This window comes from Panthera leo, chromosome C2 (genome assembly GCF_018350215.1).
Source record: "Panthera leo isolate Ple1 chromosome C2, P.leo_Ple1_pat1.1, whole genome shotgun sequence".
Lineage (NCBI taxonomy): Eukaryota > Metazoa > Chordata > Mammalia > Carnivora > Felidae > Panthera > Panthera leo.
Window position 1 is genome coordinate 109,983,863 of NC_056687.1, and position 25,858 is coordinate 110,009,720.

Here is a 25,858-nt window from a genome sequence, read left to right on the forward strand (position 1 = left end):
AAGCACAGCCTTCTTTAAAATAATCTTAAGCCAACACTTAAATCCTTGATATCATCTCTGTCAGATATAAGATCTATTTTTTACTCGGGCTCAACTGGAAATTTCCAAAGTACAAAGGTAACTGAAAACTAAATAATACTGTACAGATGGAAAAATTGTTCACCAAGAGACATCTAAAATGATCCACGTGCCATTCCCAAACAAGTCAGCCTCCTCCTTGCCTTACCGTGTGTCTTCACACGGCCCTGACTCCTGTCTGCGGCCCTTCAGTTAGACTCCCAGGCACAGCCCGCCTCTGGCACCGAGTGGCCAGTTTCAGTGACAGGCCTGACCCTGCAGACAGTTTCCAGAAATCCAGATGAAACCTTTCACTCGTGTGGCATGCTGCCTGGATGCTAATGGCATCCCTTAGACACGGCGGCCTCTCACAGAGACTCGAGAGGACAGAACAAGACACTCCTTGTTGCCCTCACTGAAAGGAGCCGCTTCTTGACATGGCTTCAATGAAGCCAGTCCCACCCCCTCTTACATGCCGTCAAAACCGCACGACTTTCCCCGGGGCCTCCCAGAGCCCTGCCAAGGAGCTGCTTCCCACTATGAAGCAGAAAGCACTGCCTCCCTAAAGCAGGGAGGAGACTCCCTCAATGTAAGAGGGAATTCTGAGAACAAGAAAAGCCAGGGCACAGACCTACCCATTATTAAACTGAGATATCAAGCCCAGGGCTCACTTGCAGACAGCTATCTTCTCCAGGGACAATATGAAACAATCAACATGAATCCACAGTCCACCCCACACCCCGTTCGCAGACTTTTCCCTTTGCCCAAATAAAGTGAGAGAATAAGTAACGCCACTCATGTGGACCTGGGCACATCAACGTCCAAGACACCCGAACGCTGCTCCCTTAGACCAACATCCACTGAGCGCCTCCTGCCTTTGCATGAGCCCTGTGCTAGGATGGGGTTGCAAAGTGAGTAAAACAGGGTCTCTTGCTCTCCACAGCCTTCAGTGTGAAGGAGCAGAGAGGGAAGCAAACAAACACAAAATCCAGCACAGTATGCAGTGGGCTGTGGCAGAACATTCTGCTTAAAACACATGGCACCCAGGGAGAGAAAGAAGACTGAGAAGAGACGTTCCACATAAATATCTGCAAGTAGAGTCCTTTCCTAAGACCCGTGTTCTTCATGCACAGCATAAAATTAAGCACCTGCAGTTCCCTACTCAGGAGTCAGATGTGGTAGCATCATGGCCTGCCTCTCATACAATTAAGCACAGTAGGCTTAAACTTAATTGCATAAAGGTCTAAGTTACAAAGCTGGATTTCTCATTGAATGCCAGGCATCTGCTAGAAAAGACAGATACGTACTGAGAAAAATGGGAGAGTAGGCTTTGAAACAAAGAGGCAGGGCTGCAGAACAGACAGGGGCTGTTGAACCTTCTCTGTGTCCCTCTTACAGTGGCAGCTGGCCAGATACCTTTTGTGTTTCTTGTCACAGCCTACAAATTTACCTGGGGTTCCTTTTGAAACTCCTACACCCACGGCCTTTGGGGGAAAGTCCTTCAAGCCTTTGTAAAGAGCAGGTTTGTGAGGATGGTTGTTTTTGTTCGTTCCCTCACACACTCAGTTCAACCAGATGAGTTCTGATCCATGAAAGAAAACCCACAGGGTAAAAAAATGTCATGATGAATGCTGTGCATCAAAATCTTACAAAGCTGGACACATGTTCACAACTTACCTAATTCAAAAATCTAACCAAAGCAAAGCAATTCCCTTAGCCCACTAAGAGGGTTCTAAAATTCAGATTTTGTGACATATAATTAAGCCAATTATTTCTTGAATTATGTTTCCTCGATGATATGAGACCCATGTCATCACCTGTGCTCCTGTTGAAGTGGGGCTGGTGATGACGATCACAAAAGATCAAGTGCTTTGAGGGGCACTATGCAGTGTAAGAGATCATTCCTGGATGTGGATTCCAGATTCAACGAGGGGAAAAATACTACAACCTATGATAAATACATTTTTGCACATAAATTACCATCTATTGTGGATTATTTTTTTTTTAGAGGATGAAGTACAAGAGCATGTCAGACATACTATGTACAATTTTATTCCACTTACTTCCTGTTGTTAATTAAATCATTAACAGAAGCAGGAAGGCCGCAGACTCCCTGGCAAACAATGCGCCTTTATGAGGAGGCCCAGGAATTGGTCGCCTGGATGGCTGACAGGACCAGCCACATTCACAAGGCTTCTACTTCTTTCAGTGAGGGAGAAATTTTGAGAAGGATCTTTGATTATGGTTTAAGGTGATTATATCCTACAGCTCAACACAATGGGTAAAGAAAATGTGCGTTTGTCACTGAGCATGTCCTGATGTCTCACGGCTGCATACACGGAGCCCAAATGCCATTCACATTCCACTGTAAACCCAGGAAGCCAAGGACGCCACTTGCTGCAGCCTCTGGTCTGTGCCAGCTGCAGCTGTGTGTGCTTCCTCTTAATGAAGGCAGACAATGGGGGCTCTCCGGCTCCCACATTCCTCTAGAAAGGCCCAGAGGGAGAAGAATGACAGCGGTAAAATATTCGTCCTTTGTCCTTTTATAAAAGATAAGCTTTTGTACTTTTCACAGACTACTGTCTCATTAACAATGTGACTTAAGATTTTGAACGGCAGACAGAGATAACACCATCTACATGGGTTAGATGTACATCCTAAGAAAATTTTAACCACATCCTTTATAGCAATCTTTGAAAAACAAGCGGAACGTAGAGAACACTTGCCTCAGCAGCACAAAAAGGACAGTGAACAAAGACTGACAGGGAAGCGATACTTCCCTACACATGGTTACTATTTATTCTACCTTGCCTTCTAGAAAAGCTAACTAAATTATGGGTCAGTCCCAAAAATATGTATTGGGAACTGGCCACGGACAAAAGAGACAAAAGACAAAGCTGGAGTTCAGTGTAGGGATTAGTAATAAAACCACGCAAAACTGGAGAGAAGGAGAATCATTAGGACACTACAGGGTGTCTCAAAAGAGAAGCGATACACAGGTTGTCCTCGGGAATGTGGAAAGATGCAATGGACTTTTGCACAGGAAGAACTGGCAGATAACAGATTTGTTCAGACCTGGAAGAATCACAAATGACACCAGTCTCCAGATTGGATCAACTCGAAATGGTGCCAATGGTACCACTTTACCACTTACAGAAATGTGTGTTTAGGGAAAGCAGTGGGTAGCTGACTGGCTCAGGTAGGCTGCATTTCTGATGGGAGAGCGAATAAGGATGGTTAGAAATGGAAAGAAAGCTAAGAGAGTACAGATAACAAGTGAAGAAAAAATCTCAAAAAGGGAGTCAGGGTGAATGAGCTGAACAGTCAACAAAATGAAATGACACTGGAGGTAAAGAAAGGAAGACTGTTGAATGGGGCAACTAGGAAGCCACTACTCATCTTTCGATGGAACAGCCTTAACAGGGACGCAGAGGAAGAAGTCATATTGAAGACCCTTAAGGAACAACTTAACATGGTACTAGCTGCTCAAACCTAAAATCCAAAACATCATCAATTTGTCTCTCACAGCCACCCCAACTCATCCAATCCGTAAATTCATCCTATTCTCTGCCTCCGAAATAATCGTGTTTCTATCTCCCCTCTCAGACCACAGCCCAAGCCACTGCCAGGACTCCCCTTTACTGCAACAGGACCCTATTTGCTCTCTTCTGCCCCCATTCCAATCTTCCGGAGAACTTCCTGCCATGACTTAAAAGGCTCTACACGCTTCTCAAAATACGTGTGGTGAAGAACCAGTCCTCACCCCCCACCTCAACCTCCTATCCCATCCACTGTGAACCAAGTGTTCTTAGAAATACAACAAAAATGAATTAACTGGTAAAATAATCACATGCTTTGATGATGGAGAAATGTCGAAATGCTCTAAGTTCTTAATTCCTTCCCTCATGCACAGGAGGTTATGGTTTGAGGACTGATGGCCCACGGGCCATACTGGAATAGCTCTGCTCTGAAATGATCTGGCCTCTGTTGGCCTCTTGACCACCCACTCTCTCCTTGGTTTATTCTGACCTAGCCATTTTCACGATGTTCAAGCCATGTTTGACAACATCAAACTCGTTTCTCTAGAAGTTTTGCATTTGTTGTTTCCTTTGCCTAGAACATTCTGGCCCTGCATTTTCCCACAGGCTGACTTCCCCTTGTCACTCAGGGTTCAGTTCAAATGTCACCTCAGAGAAGTCTTCCTGCACCATCTATTCTGTTTTTTATTATAGAATTGAAACAATATGATGCCCTAAATTTACCATCTGAGTTTTCGCAAATGTTTTTCCTTTTTAGTCTATGGACCTAAGAATACAATTCACGTTTTAATAATTTCTCACATTTAATAGCAAGTGGCGGGGCGCCTGGTGGCTCAGTCGGTTAAGCATCTGACTTCGGCTCAGGTCATGATCTCATGGCTCGTGAGTTCAAGCCCCGCGTCGGGCTCTGTGCTGACAGCTCGGACCCTGGAGCCTGCTTCAGATTCTGTGTCTCCCTCTATCTCTGACCTTCCTCCGTTCATGCTCTGTCTTTCTGTGTCTCAAAAATAAATAAACATTAAAAAAAAAAAATTGAAATAGCAAGTGGCTTCCTGGAGTTTCCCTTCCAGGGAAAAATGGCCAAATGGCAAGGTAGGGGTGGACCAGTCTGACTGGTGGCATCTCAGTAGGAAGATTCAAATTTGTTACCAGAAAGAACACTAGATTCAGGAGGGTCAGGGTCTAGTCCCAGCTTTGGCAACAACTCACTTCCTGTATGACCTCAGGCAAATCATATCACCTTTGTCTCATTTTACATATGGGAGAAAAAATGAGGGAGGTGGAGTACCAACCAGTAATTAGGGCCACCACATATTTTACTGTCTAAACAAGACACCTTTGAGAGTCAAAGCGGGTGCTATTGTTAGTTGTGCCAGAACAGACATTATACTGATCCTGAAGAAACCAAGATGTATGGTCACTTTACTTCAGCTCAGTTTTATCCTTCTCTAGAAACCCCTATGGGACCCTTCCTCATGTTCTATGGCTGGCTCCATTTGGCACATCCCAGATGCTCAATGTTTACCCCATTTCCTTTTGGGAAGCTTTTCTACATTCTTTATGTAATCAAAGTTATTGATCTGTTCTACAATTTCACCGTTATAATGACTGAACTGTTGTGTCAAACAGCTGCACCCCTCCTGCTGATTTTACATTCTGTATATCCCCACATGATCTCTGTTGACAACAGTTTTTCAAAGAAGGTAAATGTTTAGGTATGAACCACCTCCTTTTTCAAACCAAAGAATAAGTAGACAAAGGATATTAGTAACTAGTATAAAGTACTACAGATATTAAAAGGCCAAAACGGTGGTGAAAACCTGGTTTTCTCAACCAGTTTGCTAATAGGCCACCTTAATCACACATAACATACAAGAGAAGAAACTTCAAAAACATATAGTCACCTATAAATTTTGCAAATCTTAGAAGCAAAGAAAATATTCTACGTAGACCAAAACTGATTGCTCAAAACCATTTCGGCCCAGGGCTGACCTGCACTTTTTCCAACATGGCATATAATAATTTGCTAGACTTTTAAACAGTGAATTGTTTTCTGGGGTTTTTTGGTTTTTTTTTTAAGGAAAGTACGTCCTGGCTGTAACATTTTCTTTCAATACAAATGCTATTTTATGCCTTGTATGCTTAAAGATGTTTGTTTATTTACTTTTCAACTGATACCTAAGTTGGTGGTGGAGGGGAGGAGAGTGAGGGAGTCACTCCTGTACCCAAGGAGACCTCTGCCTCTCTGGAATGTTCTACACATAGGAGTCAGACCCATGGCTCATATCATTTATGGGTGACAAAACTCAATATTCTGGAGAACATTTCTGATTGAGGAAATGAATATACCATTCAGTCCATGGCAACATCAAAAGGCAAGAAGGTAAACAAATGCTACAGAATGTCCCAGAAAAGGATCTAGCCTTGGTATAAAAAGAACTGGACGTGTCGGTTTACTTCCTACTTTGCTGGAATAATCTCAGAAACAAGTGGTGGAGGTTACATAAATTATGAAAGAGACAGTCAGGAAAAGCTCTGCTGATACGTTGGCAAGACCTGAATATAGAACAAACAATCCGAAAAAAGAAAAAGAAAGAGAACAAACAATCCTTATAAACACAGAGGAAAGGAAAACACAAAGCAAAACCAGCAACACTTTCACCATTACTAACTAAAACTGACAACTGAAAATCTGTTTGAGAATTCTCTAAAATCTCTGGATAAGCACTCATCTCCAAAGCCTTTAAAGACTTTTCACCCTTAAAATCATATAAGATCCAAAGCTTAGACATACTAAATTCTCTTTTAAAGAGAGGCTTCCCCAGAGGAAGGCTGGGTCTGTCTTCACTGGACAAGAGGTTTAATCACTTCCAGAGTTGAAGAAATGCCTTCCTGAGCCCTGGTCTTACGTGTGTCTCATGCTGGTCATCTGCACAGACCAGCAGTAGCACCCACCCAGAGGAGCAAATACAGGAACATGCCTGGAATGCTGCAGGCTCCTTCGGCAATTTCATGGAAGAGCTCCGGGACCTTAAGAAAAGGCATTTCTTTGTTTCATAAACAAACATAGGATGAAGCTCCTTTTCTTACTCCCTCTGCTAACTCTCAAGTTCATTTGGAATACTCTATTTTGGCAAATTTTCAAATCTCAAATGGAGTTTACATCAACCTATCCCTCTTGGTTTTCTTTAGCCTTTGAAAAGTTACTTCTAGTGCCAAAAAGATATGAAATGATCATTGAAAACGTTTTATATGGATGCTTTATAATTGTAACCTTTTTCTGATGTCTCTCTTTAATGACCCAGAAACACTGTTAAAATACTCTCAAGAGGTAGGGACACCTCTCTGGGTTTACTTTCATTAAGATTTTGCTACAGTCTCGGGGTTGTTATTCACCAGCTGCTGATCCATTTTAATTACACCACCTGGGAACCTTGGCAGATTTGGGTGGGAGGTATGCGTAGGATGATCCCTGAGGATAAAGAGTGAGAGAACTTCCCCTTTCCTCTACTGTTCCACCCAACATAATACCGGCCTGTGATGACTGTTTCAAGAGGAGGTCTCCAGCTTCCAAACAAATAAACCGGTCAACTGTCTCTAAATGGACCAAACCACGGGGGTAGACTTGAAAATTAAGCTCGCTTGCCTTCATCCATCCAGTGTGAGGACAGACTGCACCATGACCACTAGTACGCCAGCAGACACACACAGCGGGACTCTCTATTTAGCCTCGGCATCAACTCTGATAGGAAAGTGGATTCATTCATGTTTCCCCAAACCGAGTATCTCTTTTGATAGAAATCATCAGGCCTTTTGCTGTCTAGCTGAAGGTGGGTGACTGCAAAATGGCCTTAACTCCTTTATCTGGGACAACTTACAGCCTACATGGAAACTACCAGGTGTCAACTACCCATGGCTCATGGGTCATATCTTTATCAATGATTAAAATAAAGTGATTTTTACACCACTTTCTAAATATAAAAGCACACCACCTAAAGCACAATGCATCCATCAGGATTCATGAAGATGAAAATAATAACACCCATCTCTCGAGATGTTGAGAGGATCACAAGGAAAAGATGAGATTCTCCATGAAGCACCTAGACCCAGTGTGTGGGGCATAATAGGTACTCAGCAAAAAAATACATAGTAGCTACTGTTCACCAGTTTTTTAGAGAGTCTCAGACCAAGGGTAATTAATTAGGGAAGAATGACACCAGATAATTCTGAAACCATCCCTGTCCATACTTACTGTGTCTCAGCCCCTAGCAGCATTTCCACTTTCTCACTCGCATGGTTACTCAGGACTGTCAGAGTAAAGAGGTGGCTGGCAGAGCTCTGTCTTGAATAAAGCATTGTAGAACTGTTCTTCCCTGGAGAAGAATTAAGCTCTTCGTTGTCACAAGATTCCACCAATAGCTGATCTCTTAAGGAATAATCATTGACGTTGTAACTTTCTTCACTAGAAGGAAAAGGGAAAAGAACATGTCAACAATTCAATGGGTAAGACTGTGACACTGTCCATTTTCAAGTCACATTCAGGGAGAAGGTGATGGGGAGGAAGGAAGGATAGGAGGAGAATGATTTATTTAAAACTTTTTTAATGATTATTTTTGAGACAGAGACAGAGCACATGTGAGGGAGGGGCAGAGAGAGAGGGAAACACAGAATCTGAAGCAGGCTCCAGGCTCTGAGCTCTCAGCACAGAGCCCGATGCGGCGCTTGAACTCATGAACCATGAGATTATGATGTGAGCCGAAGTCAGACGCTTAACCGACTGAGCCACCCAGGCATCCTGAAAATGATTTATTTTAAAATATGAACTAGAGGGGCGCTTGGGTGGCTCAGTTGGTTAGGCAACCGACTTTGGCTCAGGTCATGATCTCAGTTTGTGAGTTCGAGCCCCACGTCAGGCTCTGTGCTGACAGCTCAGAGCCTGGAGCCTGCTTCAGATTCTGTGTCTCCCCCTCTCTCTAGCCCTCCCCTGCTCATGCTCTGTGTCTGTCTCTCAATAATAAATAAACGTTAAAAAATTTTTTTAAATGAACTAGAATCTGAATTATATATACTGATTATGAATCAATATAATCCTCCCGAATTAAGCCTGTTAATTACTATTTTTCTGCAATGTATAAATTGTATCTCAGGTTTGAAAGCAATATTAAAAATAATGCTGGGGAAGGGGCACCTGGGTAGTTCGGTCGGTTAAGCATCCAACTTCAGCTCAGGTCGTGATCTTGTGGTATGTGAGTTTTAGCCCTGCATCGGGCTCTGTGCTGACAGCTCAGAGCCTGGAGCCTGCTTCGGATTCTGTGTCTCCCTCTCTATCTGCGCCTACCCAGCTTGTGCTCTTTCAAAAAAATAAACAAACATTAAAAAAAAGTTTTTTTTTTTAAATAATGCTAGGGGCACCTGGGTGGCTCAGTGAGTTGAGTGTTGGACATGGGCTCAGGTCATGATCTTGCAGTTTCTGAGTTCGAGCCCATTTCAGGCTTTCTACTGTTGGCCTGTCAGTGCAGAGCCCGCTTCAGATCCTCTGTCCCCCTCTCTCTGCCCCTCCGTGACTTGTGCACTCCAAAAAATAAATATTTAAAAACAAAACAAATAATGCTAAACTCTAGCTTTCATTTTACATTATCCTGGAACTTGATAATGTATTACAAGTGAGACACACATGCATAGTGGTAATGCTCGAACAGGCACACTTCCCTAGTCTTCCCTCTGTCCGCAGAATAAAGAGGGAGCCCCAAACCTACCCATGCTCTGGATAACAACAGCTCAGTCCCAGCCTCCAAACCACCTGGCACAGGAGGGAAGAAGAGCCTTGGAGATCTGCCTAAGCCATCCTTCTAACACACACAGCCTCACCACCTGCTTCAGAAACCACCAGGACTGATTTCTCTATCCCTGCTTATGCCCATGATCCCAGTATTCTCCATTCCCCTGGAATCTCATCCCCAAAGCACTGTGAACACACCTAATCTGGCTCTATCTCCCTGAGCTCCTCAGCTTGTTCCTGAACCCCTTCTGTGTCCTCCAGAAATGGACCTCATATAGGGAATCCAGCAAAATCTTATAAATCCTCAGCTCTGCCTTGAACCCTCCCTTTACCTTCTTGCCTTAACAGAAGCTTGGCTCTCCCTAGAAAACATGGCCTCCCCATAAGGCTTTCTATCAGCTGGTTTCTCATGCTGCTGCTAGACAGTGATCACTTCTTCCTCCCAAAAAGTCCTTAGCTTTGAAGCTCATGCTGTCCGGCTCTATCTCATAATCAAAGTCAAGGAAAGACTCCCAGTTGAGTTACCTACCCTTATGAGTTTAGTTGCTGGCTCATGGTCCCCCTACAACACTATTTTCTTGAATTTCCACACAGGGGAGACTTCCATTACACCGGCTTGTCAGTTCCTTGACTTCCCCTTCCCCAACCATCTTACCTTCTGTCCTTCAGCTACCCCACCATCGTCATACCCTAGACCTTGTCATTGAAATCAACTGCAATGTCTCTGTAATCCCAATGTCAAACACCCTCTCCAACCATCTGTCTCTCCTACTCCCCTCTTCTAATCCTCAACCCCAATGATTCTTTTTTTTAAATTGTTTTTAACGAGTATTTATTTTTTAGAGAGAGAGATTCAAAGCATGAGAGGGGGAGAGGCAGAGAGAGAGGGAGACACAGAAACCGAAGGAGGCTCCAGGCTCTGAGCTGTCAGCACAAAGCCCAACACGGGGCTCAAACTCATGAACCATGAGATCATGACCTGAGCCTAAACTGGACACTCAACCGACTGAGCCACCCAGGCGCCCCTCAACCCCAATGATTCTTTAGCCCACTGACTCTACCACCTTTCCCCTGTCCTTGAACCCTTTATGCTTACTAGATTACCCAGCTTGGATTTCTAGGGATGTAGTTTGAATCACCACATGTATACATGCTCATCTCTTTGGCAAATCCCAACCCTGGTTAGATACAGCTCTCCCTCTATTCCACATCTGTGCACTTGCAGCTGAACATGGGAAAGCTCAAGAAATAACTGCTAAATAAATGGATGACTATGCAATATATTCTAATATATTCTAGGAACAATATCGAATATTCACCTTATTTAATAATAAATGCAAATGTGTGAACTCAGGGGAGCTATGAGAAAATGAAACTCCTCATGCCCAACTACACTAGGCATTTCAGGATTGGCCGCTTTGCTCAAGATTTCTTAGAATTTCTTTCATTCAGTGGCGGACATCTACCAGTCAACCACTCCCTTGTAACTCTCCTTGGGAAAATTTATAAAATCTTTTCTAAAATTTAGTTTGGTATTTTCTCTTCAAAAGACAGCACACAGTTATTATCTATAAAAGCAAAATACTGCCTTCTGATCAAGTCTACTTGTTGCTACGGTAATAATCTGTATTAACTGGAAGTTCACATGGCAGGATCATTTCCAAAGCTTTCCTGAGACTGCCTGCAGACCAACACAGCCAGAGCCAGCACATATAAAATATTTCTCATATCAAAATAACGTTTATCAAAGTTCACATGATTTTCATCAAAGGAGAAAGCAGAATAATACACTTTACAAACAAGTAAGGTTGTATTTTCAAAAGACCATGTTTACAAGAAACAAAGCAATTTTTGGCAGAGCAGGGAATGCTTATAAGGTTGTCTAGAGATCTTAAACATGAATTTAACAGCTCAGAACCCAGGATAAAAACCAAACCGCAAAAGAACAAAAGCAGAGCCTCAACATCATCAAAAACAAGAGAAAGAACAAGAAGAATGAGGGCCTCCTTGTTGCCATCCTCTCTCTGTAGCTCTAGTTACTCTTTTGGTCCAACTCACAAGTTAAACAAGATGACCTGTTAGCCAAAGACACCCATTTCCAGTTAAAAGGAATTCTGTTTTCTCAGAGAAATCCAAGCATCCTAATGTTGCGTATATGGGTGTTCAGGTAGTGCCCTAACCAATGACACTGTATAGGTATTCTTCATCTTTCTAAAGAAATAGAAGGCAAAGAAATGTATGTGCCATAAGCCCATCATTCAAGAGGACTCAAGTTCCAAAAAGTTGTCGGCAGTAAAGTGGTTCCACCTATTCAAGACCAAGAGGTCGCAGGAAAGCCATGTAAACTCTTATGAGTTAACTAGTTAAGTCTTTCTTTTCCTCTTAATTTTCTGAGTTCCTATTTTCCCCAGTGTTTGTGTCAGTATCCGCTAATGTGTTGCAATGATGCTCTGAATCTTTGTCTTTTGGAGGCAATTAAAGCCAGAAAAAGTAGAAAAATTAAGAGTTTTTTAATTGTTCTCTGGAGCAATGACAACTACAATGCCATGAAGAGTTGGGGTGACTATGTGACCTAGTTTATGCCTGTTATCCTCTCAAATGTCCAGTTTGGAAGATAAATTGTGGCCACTTTATTTTATAGCTATGTGGCTTCACCTCGAGGTATCCATTTCTATACATCTGCACATTTGTGTCACAGAATAGGCCTGAACAGGGAACTTTTCCCACTCTTTGAATTTCTTGAATCCAAAATAGGACACAGGAAACACATTTGCTCTTTGTTGTTGTTAACTGATCCAATAGCAAGCATCCAGTATTACTTCACCTAGACCTGTAAACTTCATTACACAATGTTTACAACTTCTTCACTACTCTTAATATGTTTATATTTTAAAAACCTTGGTTTCATTGAACAGTAAATCAATTATTTATTCTCACCCTCTGTTATTCAAACCAACTGAAACAAAAACTAAAAAGCCATTCCCTCTTGCTAACACATCTGTGTTCTCTCTCACACACACACACACACTCACACACTCAATCTCATAAAGGTTCAAAACAATCCTACTTTCTCCTCTGAATCTGCTAACTATTGGATAAAACTCATTCTCCTAATGTCAGTCGGCACCTCTCTCTCATGCTAATACAAAAGGAAAAATCTGTGTTAAGATACGTGCCTAAGCAGAAGGAAGAGGGGAGAATCCATAGCCAGATGCAGCTATTTACAAACCTACTTCCCTCCTCTGCTTACTCACCCATGTCCAATAAGTATAACAGAGGCTAAGCTGGGGTGGGTAAGAAACCCCTTTCCTGAGGGAAGTTGATGCTAATCAGACTTCCCCATGTTTGTCTCTATCATTTAACAAACATATGGTTTACATAGTCTCTGAAACAATTTGGATCATGTAATTAGGAAGTTAAATTGCACAGAAAAAGGCAAATGGAAAAACCACCTTTCCTTGCATGGAGAAGTTTATATGTAGACTTCCTTTGATTGTCTTATGTGTGCTCCAAGTTTGCCAGCTGCTCATCAAGGCTGTCTGCTTTGTGCAAGCAGGACCCCTATCAGGTGCAGCAATCACATCTATAGAAGTCCGTTGCTCTGCCATGTAAACAGTGACGGATCTCTCTGTTGAAATCTACTTAAAGTCCTAGTAACCTCTGCTGAGATTCCATTCTTTCCTTTTTTTTTTTTTTTTTTTTTTTTTTGTTTTTTTTTTCTCTTCCCTTCCCTTCCTTTTTCTTCCCTTCCCTTTCTCTCACCAGATAGAGAGCTATCAGTAGAGAACAGGATCTGGTGGTAAATACATACCTCAATTATTCTTCCCTCAGGAAGGCATTCTTTTGTTAAGCAGTTCAAATAGTGTTTGGTCCTACCATATGCAACCTAACGAAGTGGGTTAAAAGATGACATACCTTATTGTGAATAGTGGCTTTCTTAAAAAGATTATTATGGATCACTTTTAACTTTCTGCCCCATCAATTTCTAGAAAGGCTGGGATTTTTCATACTAGGCCTCTATTTATTACTTTTAAATCAGGATATTTCACAACTGCATACAACAGGCACTTTTTTTTTTTTTTTTTTTTATTGTTTATCTATTTTTGAGGCAGAGAGAGACAGAGCACCAGCAGGGAAGGGGCAGAGAGAGAGACCACACACACAGAATCCAAAACAGGCTCTAGGCTCTGAGCTGTCAGCACAGAGCCCAATGCAGGGCTTGAACTCACGAATCCGTAAGACCAAGACCTGAGCTGAAGTTGACGCTTAACCCACTGAGCCACCCAGGCGCCCCAACAGGCACACATTTTTAAAATACCAAAGCCACATATATACATATGCATTAGTGAGTGTAGCAGGACAGATACCAAGCTCAGCACAGGAGTTACTCTGGGGAGGAAGAGGAAGATGGGATGATGGTGGAGATACTATGGATGTACCTGCAGTATTACATCAGGGCTTTTTTGTTTAAAAAGGAATGATCTGACAGTAATATGGCAAAAAGTTAATGTCTATTATATCTGGATGACAGGTATGTTAGTGTTTGATAAGAAAAACAAAGAATAATAAATGCATCGTGTCTGTGAATGTTTAAGGGTACAGTTGAAGTGACTATTGCACAATGGAATTTTTCTGGACCTACAGAAAAAGGATTATTTGCAGATGACATCATTGCCTGAAAAGATACTACAAAGTAAGAGTGAATTCAATAAAGTAGTTGCGTTGAGACAAAAAAAACAAAAAAACAAAACAAAAAGCTTTTCTATATATGACTGACACATGGTTAGAAAATGTAATCAAGTAAGTCATCTTATTTATAAGAGCCACAAAACCCATAAAATATTTAGGATTAAACCTAACAGGTTTCTGCTATATGAAAACAGTTTCTGCTATACTTCAGAAGAAAGCCTGAGTGGATACAGAAGTTTGATATCAGATATACAGAGGTTCCAATTCTTTCTAAATTAAAATAGAACTTTATCATATCACAACAAAGTACAAACAGGGTTTTTTGGGATGTGGTGAAGAATGGGAACAGTCAAGCTGATCGTAAAACGTACAAAAAATAAACACGTAAATACAGTCAGAAAGATTATGGAAAAGAATGAGAGCCATCCAGTCTTATGACATATTAAAAGCATATTGTAAAACTACAGTAATTCGAAGACTGGGCCTGGGGATGAATTGACAGATGAGTTAGTGAAACAGAGGAGTGGGTTCATGAACTCATCCAAACACATCTGGGAATTTAGGACATGGTAGAGGTGACATTTCAAATCTGTAGGAAATTGACAGGTTAGTCAACAAATAATAGTGGAACATCTGAAGAAACATCTAGAAAAAAAAAATTTGGATCCCAATCTCATTCAGTAACCAGGATCATCTCCTTGGACCCAAGCTCTGGGTCCATTAAGAGTCATGAGGAAGAGGTGGTGACAGAACAGGTCTTTCTCCTAGGCACAGACCCATCTGGACTTGCCTTGTGATTGGAGGTGGGGGGTACTCTTAAACATGCAAATACCTTAGAGAGAGTTCTCAACTTAACCTTTATTAGCAAACCTTTTACTTTAAGTACATAATAAGGATGACCAGGAATGGGAAATAGGCTAGTTGACCAAGATGGAGCCATACATATGAAAGGAAAGATGTGATGGGGGAAGTGAGGGGAAGGGTTGATTGTGAAGGCCAGCTTTCCCACAACCCACTGCTCCTCAGCCCTAGGAGTTGTCTCATATTTTACCATGCCATTGGTATGGGACTTTCTTTTATAGCCAAAATCTGACAGATGGAAACCCAACTAGCACCTCCAATTCTTCTTTTCATAAAAGAGTTAAATTTAAAAGAATTGATGCAATCAATGAATTATCCAAAACAATATGATTTTTTGCATACATCAAGATAGTTATGTTTATTTTTTACCTATGCAGTAAGTAGCTCCAGAGACTTCGTTTAAAACATGCACACAGTTGCCCTGTCCTGAAAAACCTTCATTTGAATCTGCTGGTGCAAGACAGACGTCTCCTGAGCTACTCACTGCCTGCATTTTTGGTTTCTCAGACCCTGTGCCTACGTGCCAGTGAAACTGCTCCCCAAGGCCAGCATGGCCCAGCATCCCACCAAACCCAATGACTTGAATTTCACAACTATTCTTGACATCTACAAAATTTGATGATGTGGAGTACTGTGACATCTTGAAACTCTACCTTCCTCTTCTCATGCCTGTGTAACATTTCTAAGTCATCCTCCTTTTGGGTCATTCTCCAAGATCCTCTCCTAGACCCCTGCTGTTCTCTCAGGATTTATAATGGCTCTGCCATTCTCCCCGCCTGTTGATTCACACGACTGGATGAGGTTTGATAAAATCAGAGTTTCTTCCTATTTTCCTTTAAGACACACATATGAATTCCTCTGGTGCAAATTTCCATTAATTTCTCTTCTCCTTCCGAAAACATGATTTCTAAATCCCCATATCTGATCTTGTGCTTAACTAGAATAAAAATACCCTAGTTAACATTTCTGGAATGGAGACTATTGGTCTATACTGAAATTTATTTTGAGTTAAGAGATTGAAACATTATGTCACATGACTGACATTGATTTTACTAAACTTTAAAGCTTAGTTTTAGAATAATACAGACAAGTATTTAGTGAAATAATGTGCAATTTTAAAGTAATGAAGTGTAGTACAACAGGTAAGAGTAGAGACTTGATTTAGAATGCCTGGTGAGAATCCCAATTCTATCACTTACTCACTTCATGATCTTGAGCACATTACTGATCCCCTTGGTGTTTTAGCTTTCTCATCTGTAAAATGGGGATAATAATACCAATCTCCTTGGATTGTTGTGAGAACTAAGTGATACAGTAATATATTTATTACTTGTAAATATAAGTCATATATTATTTTGTTGGAAGTAAAGTTCTTACAGTCATGCCTGACTCACAACCAGTAAATGTTAGCCATTATTTTTAATTTTCCTGACAGATCATGCATTTCAATTGCTTGACATTTTGTTCAAGGCTTGATAATTGCATGCACTTTGCAAATGGGCAAGTGAACAGAGCACAACTTGAACTAAATACGTATCTCAAGAAATTCATAATGTGGCAAGTACTCCAACAAAACAAGGCATGGTATTTATCCAGAAACCGAGTTCAGTCTTACTTGTTCAGTCCTTCAAAATAATTCTGAAGACTAACAAACATGCCATATGCTTGCTATTTCACTGTCAAGAATATAACAAATAGTTGTAAGGACCACACTTGTTGGTAAGATAAGGATCTGCTGTGATTCATGGTCACCAAAAAACATGACTAGTGACGCATCACAGGACTAGAAAGGCCTCATTCCTCTCAACACCGATCTCCAGATTCCACAGCCCAGGACCCTGTGCCCATGGGATGCCCTGAACCCATGGTCCTTAAAAAAAAGGAGATGGGCAAGTCCAAGAGGCTGTTACCACCTTCCTGAAGCTTTCTCTCTGGCATAACTAAACTAAGCAAGCTCTAAAGAGCAAGTAGGCAGCCTCTTAAATTGGCAACAGGATTACTACAAATTACTAACTAATCTTCATATTCAGGTTTACTTCCACTGGCTTCCTTGAATGAAAGGAAAAAAATACACCGAATTCACTTTTTTCAGCCACAAACTTATACTGTCTCCTAATCAGTTGTGAGGGATATTGCAAGACAATTGATACTAGAGAAGTGTACACATGAGTAACATCAACTTATAAAGGAATAAACGTAGATCAATGGTTATCCTTGCCATCTGACATGAACGGGGAGGGAGAGGCACTGAGTTAAACACGTGTATTTCTAAGATCATGTATTGGAGGCCATAAATCATGTCTGACTCCACAGTGTACCACAACCTTCAGATGTATAGCAATGGCTAACGGTCTCAAACCATTTTTTAAAACTGTAAAATAATCTAGAAGAAGGGCAATAACTTAATTTGTGCCAAGATCCTTAGAGAAAAATACAATGACTAGGAATAATAATGATACTCAGCATGTATCAGTCACTTAGCAGAGACTATTTGCTGTCTTTATGTGCATTATCTTATTTAATTCTCACAGAAATTCCATGAAGATGATGAACCGTTAGACCCATTTTCCAGATGATAATACTGAGGCTCTAAAAGATTAACAGTAATTTGCCCAAGGTCACATGGCCAGGATTTGAGCCCAGTTCTACTCAACCCCAGACATTGATATTGTGCTTCCCAGTCACCACAGCTTTCAACATTGAACAGCAGTGTCAACTCTTCCTACAAATTAGAGGAAATGATACTCAAACCACTCAATCTTTATCCAAGATTCTCCTAAAAGTTAATTTCCTGAGGAAGAAATTTATCCTGCAGAGGAAGAGAGACAATGTCAGGTGACTTGAGCTCTCTATAATAGGAAAGACTTCAAAATGGAAAAACTCAAAACGAGGTCAAGCCAGGCCGTGACCCTTTGCAGGGAGCCTGCACAGCTTTAAGCCACTGGGCATTCAAACTGCTTGGGAACACTCAAGTTCTAACTTAAGTCCCTGAACTTGTGGATCATGATCTGGTAGTAATCCATTATAGAAAATCCTTTTTTAAGCCCTCAGGATTTGTAATGTGTCTTAGAGTTCAAGTTATGTCAATATATGTAACATTTATGGAACCAGGAATCAGGAAATGAAAACCTACTGCCTTAAATGTCCTCAGGAAGGAAATGTTACAAAAAGGAAACTCTCTTCCCTGTACTCTGATGCTAGATTATCTAAAACGCAGAGGAAAGCTCGCAAATGCAATTTGGTACCGGTTCTAATTTTCTCCTAAGATTAGTAAGGGTGTTTCTCAAAATAAAAGGTGCAAGCTTCTAGGCTGTATTTCCCCAATGACATTACAGGATGAGGAAAGGTGAAAATATTCTAGAAAAATAAAGTTAAAACATAATGCACATAAAGAAATTGTTTAGAGAGGAGGCTTTGGAGTCAGAGACTCATTAGAATCCTGAGTCTTTTCTGAGAGACCTTGGAAGAGCCTTTCTCTCTCTGCCTCAGTGTCCACAGTCGTAAAGCGGAAATACTAATACTACATTGCTATAGCAACTCGAGAGTATGTTGCATATGCACTCTGAGTACTGTACATGCTCAGTAATATGGGTTCTTGTTATCATTATTACTATTACAACTCACCTAACTGCAGGGAGTACCCGAAAACATCAGGGCCGGATCATTCGTGGGCAGAGAATTGAGAAGAATGAAAACACAAATCAGAACATGACTATACTTACTATACTTTCTTGTTATAGATAACAAGACTAGACTAGATTTCTGCATTCTTTTGGTGTTGTGCAGGACACCCAGACCCGGGCCATATATCTGTGTGCTTCAAACATGCTGGAGGACACATCTGGGCTGGTGGGAACAAAAAGGTACTACCAAGATACTCACATGAGCCACAGCTGGATGACTAACACCAGCCAAAAGGAAGTGGGTTCTAAGTCTCCAATCACTTCCGGCCTCTTTGAACTAATGCCCCACCCCCTTCCTGCATTTATCTGAAAGGCAAGGCATTAGTTCTTTTACAGAGCTCTTCTTTTATTCCCCACACTACTTGTATGTTAGTGTTCTGTGGAAAAGATGATTTCCCAGTTGTGGCTGGAACTGTCTATCATCTAATCTGCTGTCAGCCTCCCCTGCTTCTTGTCTACCAAGTCCCAGTGTGTCCAGCCGCAGGGGGTGCAGCATGGCTGAACCTGAACAATCATGGCTCTCCTGTTCCCCTTTGTCTTATGCTGGCGTTCCCAGCCTCTCTTCTACTGATGACAAGTCTTGTGACCCAAGACTGACCCATGAAACATAAGAAGCCTCCCGGGCACTGTCTGGGAAAGGTTTTCCTCTGCTGATAAAAAAGAAAAGCCACTTAAGGAAGGAGTCCCTTTGGTCAGCCTTTCCTTCTCAGCCTTGCCTCCCTGCTAGGTGTTTGAATGAAATCATGATGTTTGGACCTGCAGAAACCATCTGCAGCCCTGAAGCTATATGCATGGGGGCGAAAAGTGAACAGAGCTCGCTGCATGCAGGTGAAGAAGAGATGGGGTTGGGTTACTCACGACCCTGGACCCAGACTGCCTCCCCTTAGTCACATGTTTGCCTACAGAAGTAAATGTCTTCGGTGTTTGAGCCACTGTTATTTGAAGGTTCTGTTACATATAAAAAAAAGCTTTCCTAAGTGATCCAACATTGAATCTCTCAAAGAGAAATGGAGTACACAGGGTTTCCCAAGCTCACCTGACTTGGGTGTGTGTGTGTGTGTGTGTGTGTGTGTGTGTGTGAGACAGACAGAGACAGAGAGATAAGTGAACAGTTTTTTTACTTAAACTCCTTGGTATAACTATACTTTTACTTACAGCTCAAAACATTAATTGATACAATAGTACAAAATAAAAGCAGGTCTGAAAACACTTCCTCTATAAAGCAGTTTTGCAAATACAGTCCTAAATGTTTTTGAAATTGAGGTTATGTGACATTATTGGGTAAGTTTATAGGTAAAGCTCAGAGATATGAAAAGCCACGTGATAAACACAGGTCCAGATTTGTATTTGCCAAAGTTAATTAAGGTTAATATATAATGGGACACATGGGTGGTGCAGTCAGTTGACCATTTGACACTTGATTTTGACTCAGATCAGGATCCTAGAGTCATCGGATCAAGCCCTGTGTCAGGCTTAAGATAGCTTCTCTCTCTCTCTCTCTCTCTCTCTCTCTCCCCCTTTCCATCTGCCCCTCTTTCCTGCTTGCACTCTCTCTTTGAATTTTTTTTTTTTTAGTGTTTATTTTTGAGAGAGAGGGAGACACAGAATCCAAAGCAGGCTCCAGAGTCTGAGCTGTCAGCACAGAGCCAAACATGGAGCTTGAACTCACGGACTGTGAGATCATAAGCTGAGCTGAAGTCAGACGCTTAACTGACTGAGCCACTGAGGTACCACTCCCTTTCTAAAATCAAATAAACAAACAAACAAATAAATAAATAGGAATCTGTAATGGAGAATACAAAAAAAAAAATCATCTTTTAAAATAAGGGAGAATTCAAAGTAATTTTAGCTTGGGGATGGAATGCAGGGGTCTGCCCATTGAGTAATGCATTCACTCAAACTGTTTATATTTACACAATCAGTTCCAATTTAACAGATATTTATAAATGATCATTATGGGCCAGGTGCTGGGCTATGCACTGAGGATACAAAGGTCAACAAGACAGATATGAACACCCAGTAACACAAATGTTACCACAGAGAAAGTACAGGGTTTTATGGGACCATAAAGCAACAGAACTGAACCCACTCCAGAGGACTGGATCATAGCACCCAGGGGGTATGACAATTAACTGAAGACCTAAAGAATAAAAAGGGCTTTGCCTAGAAAAGGCTTGGGTGGAGTGGATCAGTGGGGAGGGAGAGAATCCAGGCAAAGAAACATGTGCCAGGTCCTGGTGGCTAAAAAGGGGTTCAGTGAGGCTAGTGCAAGGTAAGGCCATAGAAGGGCCATCTACAAGGATGAACTGAGTAGATGTGCCTTTCAAACAGCACACTCTAAAAAACTAAAATAAGAAGATAAAAAGCAGACTCTGGCTGTGGAACGTAAAGTGGACGGAGGATGGTGGCAGGATTCCAGTCAGGTGTGTGTCACAGGTGAATTCAAGGTGGCTCCACAAGGGCAGTAGCCCTGTGAGAGGAGAAAAGCAATTTCACGGGCTGCTTATGAGGTCAGTATTGGCTGGATAGGGGAGCACCTGTGGACAAGGAACCAAAGTAATCTCTTGGGTTTATTGAGGAGCACCTGGATGCATGGAGGTGGCTTGAACAAAGGAAGGGGAGACTTTGGACAAGGAACAGGTGTGAGAGAGAAAATGTGGATGAAGGTGACCTAGGAGCCCTCAAAATATAGGTGCTCAAGTCACGTGACCATGAAGACATTCCAAAATTATGAGAAATGGCATCATCCATCGATGTTAAAAAAAAAAAAAAAAAAAAAAAAAAAGGTGTGTTCTAGAACTGGCTTATGGCACATTTTTTTTTTTTTATCTGATTATAATCATAATTCAACAGTGGTGATGGTCTGGGCAATGTAGAGAGCTGAACTGTGTCCTCGAAAAGTCTAGCCCCTGAGACCTGTACATGGGACCTTATTTAGAAGTAAGGTCTTTGCAGATGTAATCAAGTTAGGGTGAGATCATCCTGGAGCAGAGTAGGCCCTTAATCCAGTAACTGGCGTCCTTATAAGGACAGAGGGATTTTGAGATACACTGGGACACAGACAGAAGGCCGTGTGAAGACAGAGGCAGAGACTGAAGTTGCGCTACTGTAAGCCAAGGAAGCCCAGGGGCCACCAGGAGCTGCAACAGGTGAGGCAGGATTCTCTGCAGAGACTTCAGACGGAACATGGAACTGCGAGTATTTTTATTTCAAACCTCTGCCTCCAGAATTGTGACACGATCCATTCCCATGGTCTTGAGCCATCCTGTTTGTCACACTTTGCTACCGCAGCCGATGAAAACGAACAGAGGGGGATCTGCATTTTGTCTCAGAAGAAATTGGGAGGGGAGACTGAAGCCAGATATAAGGCACTGAATGAGAATAAGGTGGTTAACTACCTTACAAAATAACGCTTTGGCTGGGGAGCCTGGGTGGCTCAGACAATTGAGCGTCTGACTTCGGCTCACGTCATGATCTCGCAGTCTGTAGATTCGAGCCCCGCATCAGGCTCCGTGCTGACAGCTCAGAGCCTGGAGCCTGCTTCAGATTCTGTGTCTCCCTCTCTCTCTGCGCCTCCCCTATTCACACTCTGTCTCTGTCTCTCTCTCTCTCTCAAAAAATAAACATTAAAAAAATAAGGCTTTGGAGAATGTGAAGTGTTTAGGTTCAGTTTTTACATTTCAAAACTAGAGACCAGACTACAGTTACTTGGTCTCTAAGGTTGTTCATGGGTATAGTCTAGCCTACACACTGTAATCGATCATCATAAATAAGTTATTATAAGGCACAAATGAGTTATTATTCATTAACCTGGCAATCTATTCCTTTCTTACAATATTCCTGTCACGGCTGTGTCAGGTCTGATAGGTTTGCACACCTTCACTACTGTGCTGGTTCACAGTCTGCCATGACTGTGGTACAGTGGTTCCCCGCTGGGGGCAATTTGGCACCCCAGGGACACACGACGATGTCTAGAGACCTTTTTGGTTGTCACCACTGAGAAGGAGGTGCTGCTAGCAAGGAGAGGCCAGGGATGCTGCTAAAACAACCTACAAAGCACAGAGCAGCCCTTGTGACAAAGAACTGTGTGGCCTCAACAGTGCCGACTTGAGAACTCTGCTCTAGAAGTACCCACATACCCCGCAGTCAAAGCTTCAACCACCGAAGAATTTACTTTCTCATCCAGAAGAGTCTATCTGGTCACATATCCTGCAGGAATCTGGTAGGACAGTCTATGAATACAGTGATCTGCAAACATCCCAGGGCTAATGGAGACTTTAAACTTCCTCTGATATTTTATTTGTTTTTAAACGTTTATTTTATTTTTTTAATTTTTTTTTTAACGTTTATTTATTTTTGAGACTGAGCGAGACAGCATGAACAGGGGAGGATCAGAGAGAAGGAGACACAGAATCTGAAACAGGCTCCAGGCTCTGAGCGGTCAGCACAGAGCATGACGCGGAGCTCGAACTCACAGACTGCAAGATCATGACCTGAGCCGAAGTCGGACGCTTAACCGACTGAGCCACCCAGGCGCCCCAAACGTTTATTTATTTTTTGAAGGAGACAAAACACAAGCATGGGAGGAGCAGAGAGAGAGGGAGACAGAGAATCCCAAGCAGGTTCCGTGCTGTCAGTGCAGAGCCGGATGCGGGGCTCAAACCCATGAACCGCGAGATCATGACCTGAGCCGAAATCTAGAGTCGGACGTTTAACCCACTAAGCCACCCAGGTGCCCCATAAACCTCCTCTGATATGCTAGAAAAGGTGAAAATCCCTGACCTACAAGACAGCCCCACGGTCGCTAAGTGCTCTGCAAGCGCCAGCACTAATACACGCACCGTGAAGCGGAGGAGGCCACACACGAGGCAGTCTGTGGAACGAGCTCAGCATAAACCATCTGCCAGACTGGGTCCGAGGAGGAAGAGTAACTGCCCTCCCCCGGTGGCCAGGAGCCTCCCTGAAGCTGAAACCCACTGGAGACCCAGCAGCTAAGCCCCTTGGCTGAACCCTGGCATTATAATTAGGCAGTGGGTGGCTGCATGGGTCCTACGAGGCTGGCACACGTAAGTATCCTTTATCTGTACCTTGTAGCCAAGCCGAAATTATTGCCTTCTTCAAAGCTGCTGTATCTCCTTCGCTGCTGCCTCTGGCATGCGAAGCATTTGCACTTGCTTCCTTGAAGCAACAGTGTAAATATGGCTGCGCATACTGTACATTTTTAACCAAGCCTGTTTATCAAGTCTCTGTGGTCTGCTTGTCACCCTCACCAGGTATTCGGGTCATAAACAACTTGAGCCTCCGATGCTATTCTCCTTGTCAAGAGCACCTTAGAAATATGATGAGCTAACTGGTAAGGGCAAAAGAAATCCCAGTTTGGGTAAAGGCAAAGTTAGGTACCAAGGCTGGCCTCTCCCGTGGCGCTGTAGATTTTGTTGTTTCATTTACTAATAAGACAAGTTTGAACATACCCGAGCAAATAAATGTGAGAGAGCTAGGAAAGCAAGGTTCCTTATACAGTAATGGCAGAATCTGCTGTGGAGGACAAAGTACACTGCTAAGTAGAATGGTATATACCTTAATTCTGAAGGTCAAATGTCTGCCTTTATTGGGTAGTTCTAGTCAAGTTCGAGAGTAAAAGTTGTATTCTACTAGTTTAAATACCCTTAATGTTTTCATCAAGTCACTGAAGACATCATTATCAAAGGTACATTTATATTTAAAATTGGCTTCATACTGTCAATGTATATTTTATCATTAAAATAAGAAGTTTAGCTAAAGCTTTTGGTCCATTGAGACAGAACAAATATTTCAACAGCTGGAAGATGTTAAATGTCCAGAGCAATGGCATTTAAAGAGTCCCACAGAACTACTTGCCCTAAAGACAAGACATCTCAAAGAAAGCCTGAAGAAACATGCTATCTCAGAGGATACCAACAAAACACAAAAACCTGAAATTATAACCCCTCTCCAATTTTTATTTATAAAAACCTACTCAGCTATTAGAACTATTTACACTTCCGCAGGTATGAGAAATCATTTCTTCTTGAAGTTACGGAAACACTATTTTCCTAAGTATGAAAAACACTAATCGACATCTTTATGTATTTATCATAGTCATATGATGGCTTTTCATCGTCTTCAGCTCAGCTAGACAGCCAAGCAAGTGAAATAAGTCATAATGCAGTCTGATTAAAAGGAGCAAAAAGGAAAGCTCAAACTCTGTTTTGATTTAGTTTGAATTTTCAAGCTAAACTGTCAGCAACTCAGACGGAGAATTTAACTATCTCATGATACATCTGTACATTTATTTTATGTATCCATAGAAGTCTGCTACCATGATTCTCTTCTTCATCTTGTCTAAACTGGACTCCATTTACTGCCCACACTCCTATTATATGGCAGTAATTCAGCCCACCATCCTGGTCTTCCTATGTGGAAACACACCACGGATGTATGTTTCTCCCCTAAGTTCATATTCTAGAAAATACAGAATATTTATGAAGGACCAGTAGAAAAATACTTTACAATCCTATATACATTGAATACACTTATGAAGAATGTTTGCTAAAGGCAGAGCCGAGGGGAGTGTGTGTGTGTGTGTGTGTGTGTGTGTGTGTGTGTGTGTGTGTGTGTGAGAGTAGGGATAGTTAGAACAAATAGTGTAAAAAAAAAAAAAAGTGTGTACAGTATTCCTCCCGGATGTCTTCCTACAACGGAACATGAATATACAACCAAAAGTCCAAAGTAAGAAGGGACATTCTGCCAAATGATTTACTTTAGTCCCTTCAGAAGGAAGTACTGGTGTACATTTTCCCAGTCACAGGGAGACTTTCTAGACCAGAAAACGTTAAGAGCAGTGGATTTTAAATTAAGTTACAAACACTAGAGTTGCATCCCAGCTTGTTCTGAGCTGGAGCTACTTTGATCTGTTTGTTTTATAAAACAGTTTTATGGCAGACGAAGTTTGAAAAAAGCTGATGGGGAATAATAAGAGTGCTACCTCCCCAGGGATTTGGTGAAAATCCAGCAACACAAATGTGTCAAATGCTCAGAACAGTGGCTTGCACACTATAAAAGCTCAACAGAGGTTGGCTGGGATGATGATGTTGACAATGATTTGAGTCTTAACTGTGGATGTAATTTGAAGACAATGAAACATGGTTTCCTTCATGGTTCCACATGTAGAAATTATGCGTCTAACCTCACAAGTTTTAAAGGATAATCACCCCTAAAAGGCATTTGAATTA

General features: G+C 41.9%; 1 protein-coding gene across 4 annotated transcripts in view; it reads right to left on the bottom strand.

The window, feature by feature from the left end:
• The window catches only part of ARHGEF26 (Rho guanine nucleotide exchange factor 26), a 128,191-nt gene that overhangs the window by 7,016 nt on the left and 95,317 nt on the right, over positions 1–25,858 (bottom strand). For all 4 annotated transcript variants that reach the window (XM_042955078.1, XM_042955077.1, XM_042955076.1 and 1 more), the window contains one exon: positions 7,849–8,058. In XM_042955078.1, the coding sequence (XP_042811012.1) occupies positions 7,849–8,058 (210 nt within the window). The remainder of the gene's footprint in view (positions 1–7,848; positions 8,059–25,858) is intronic.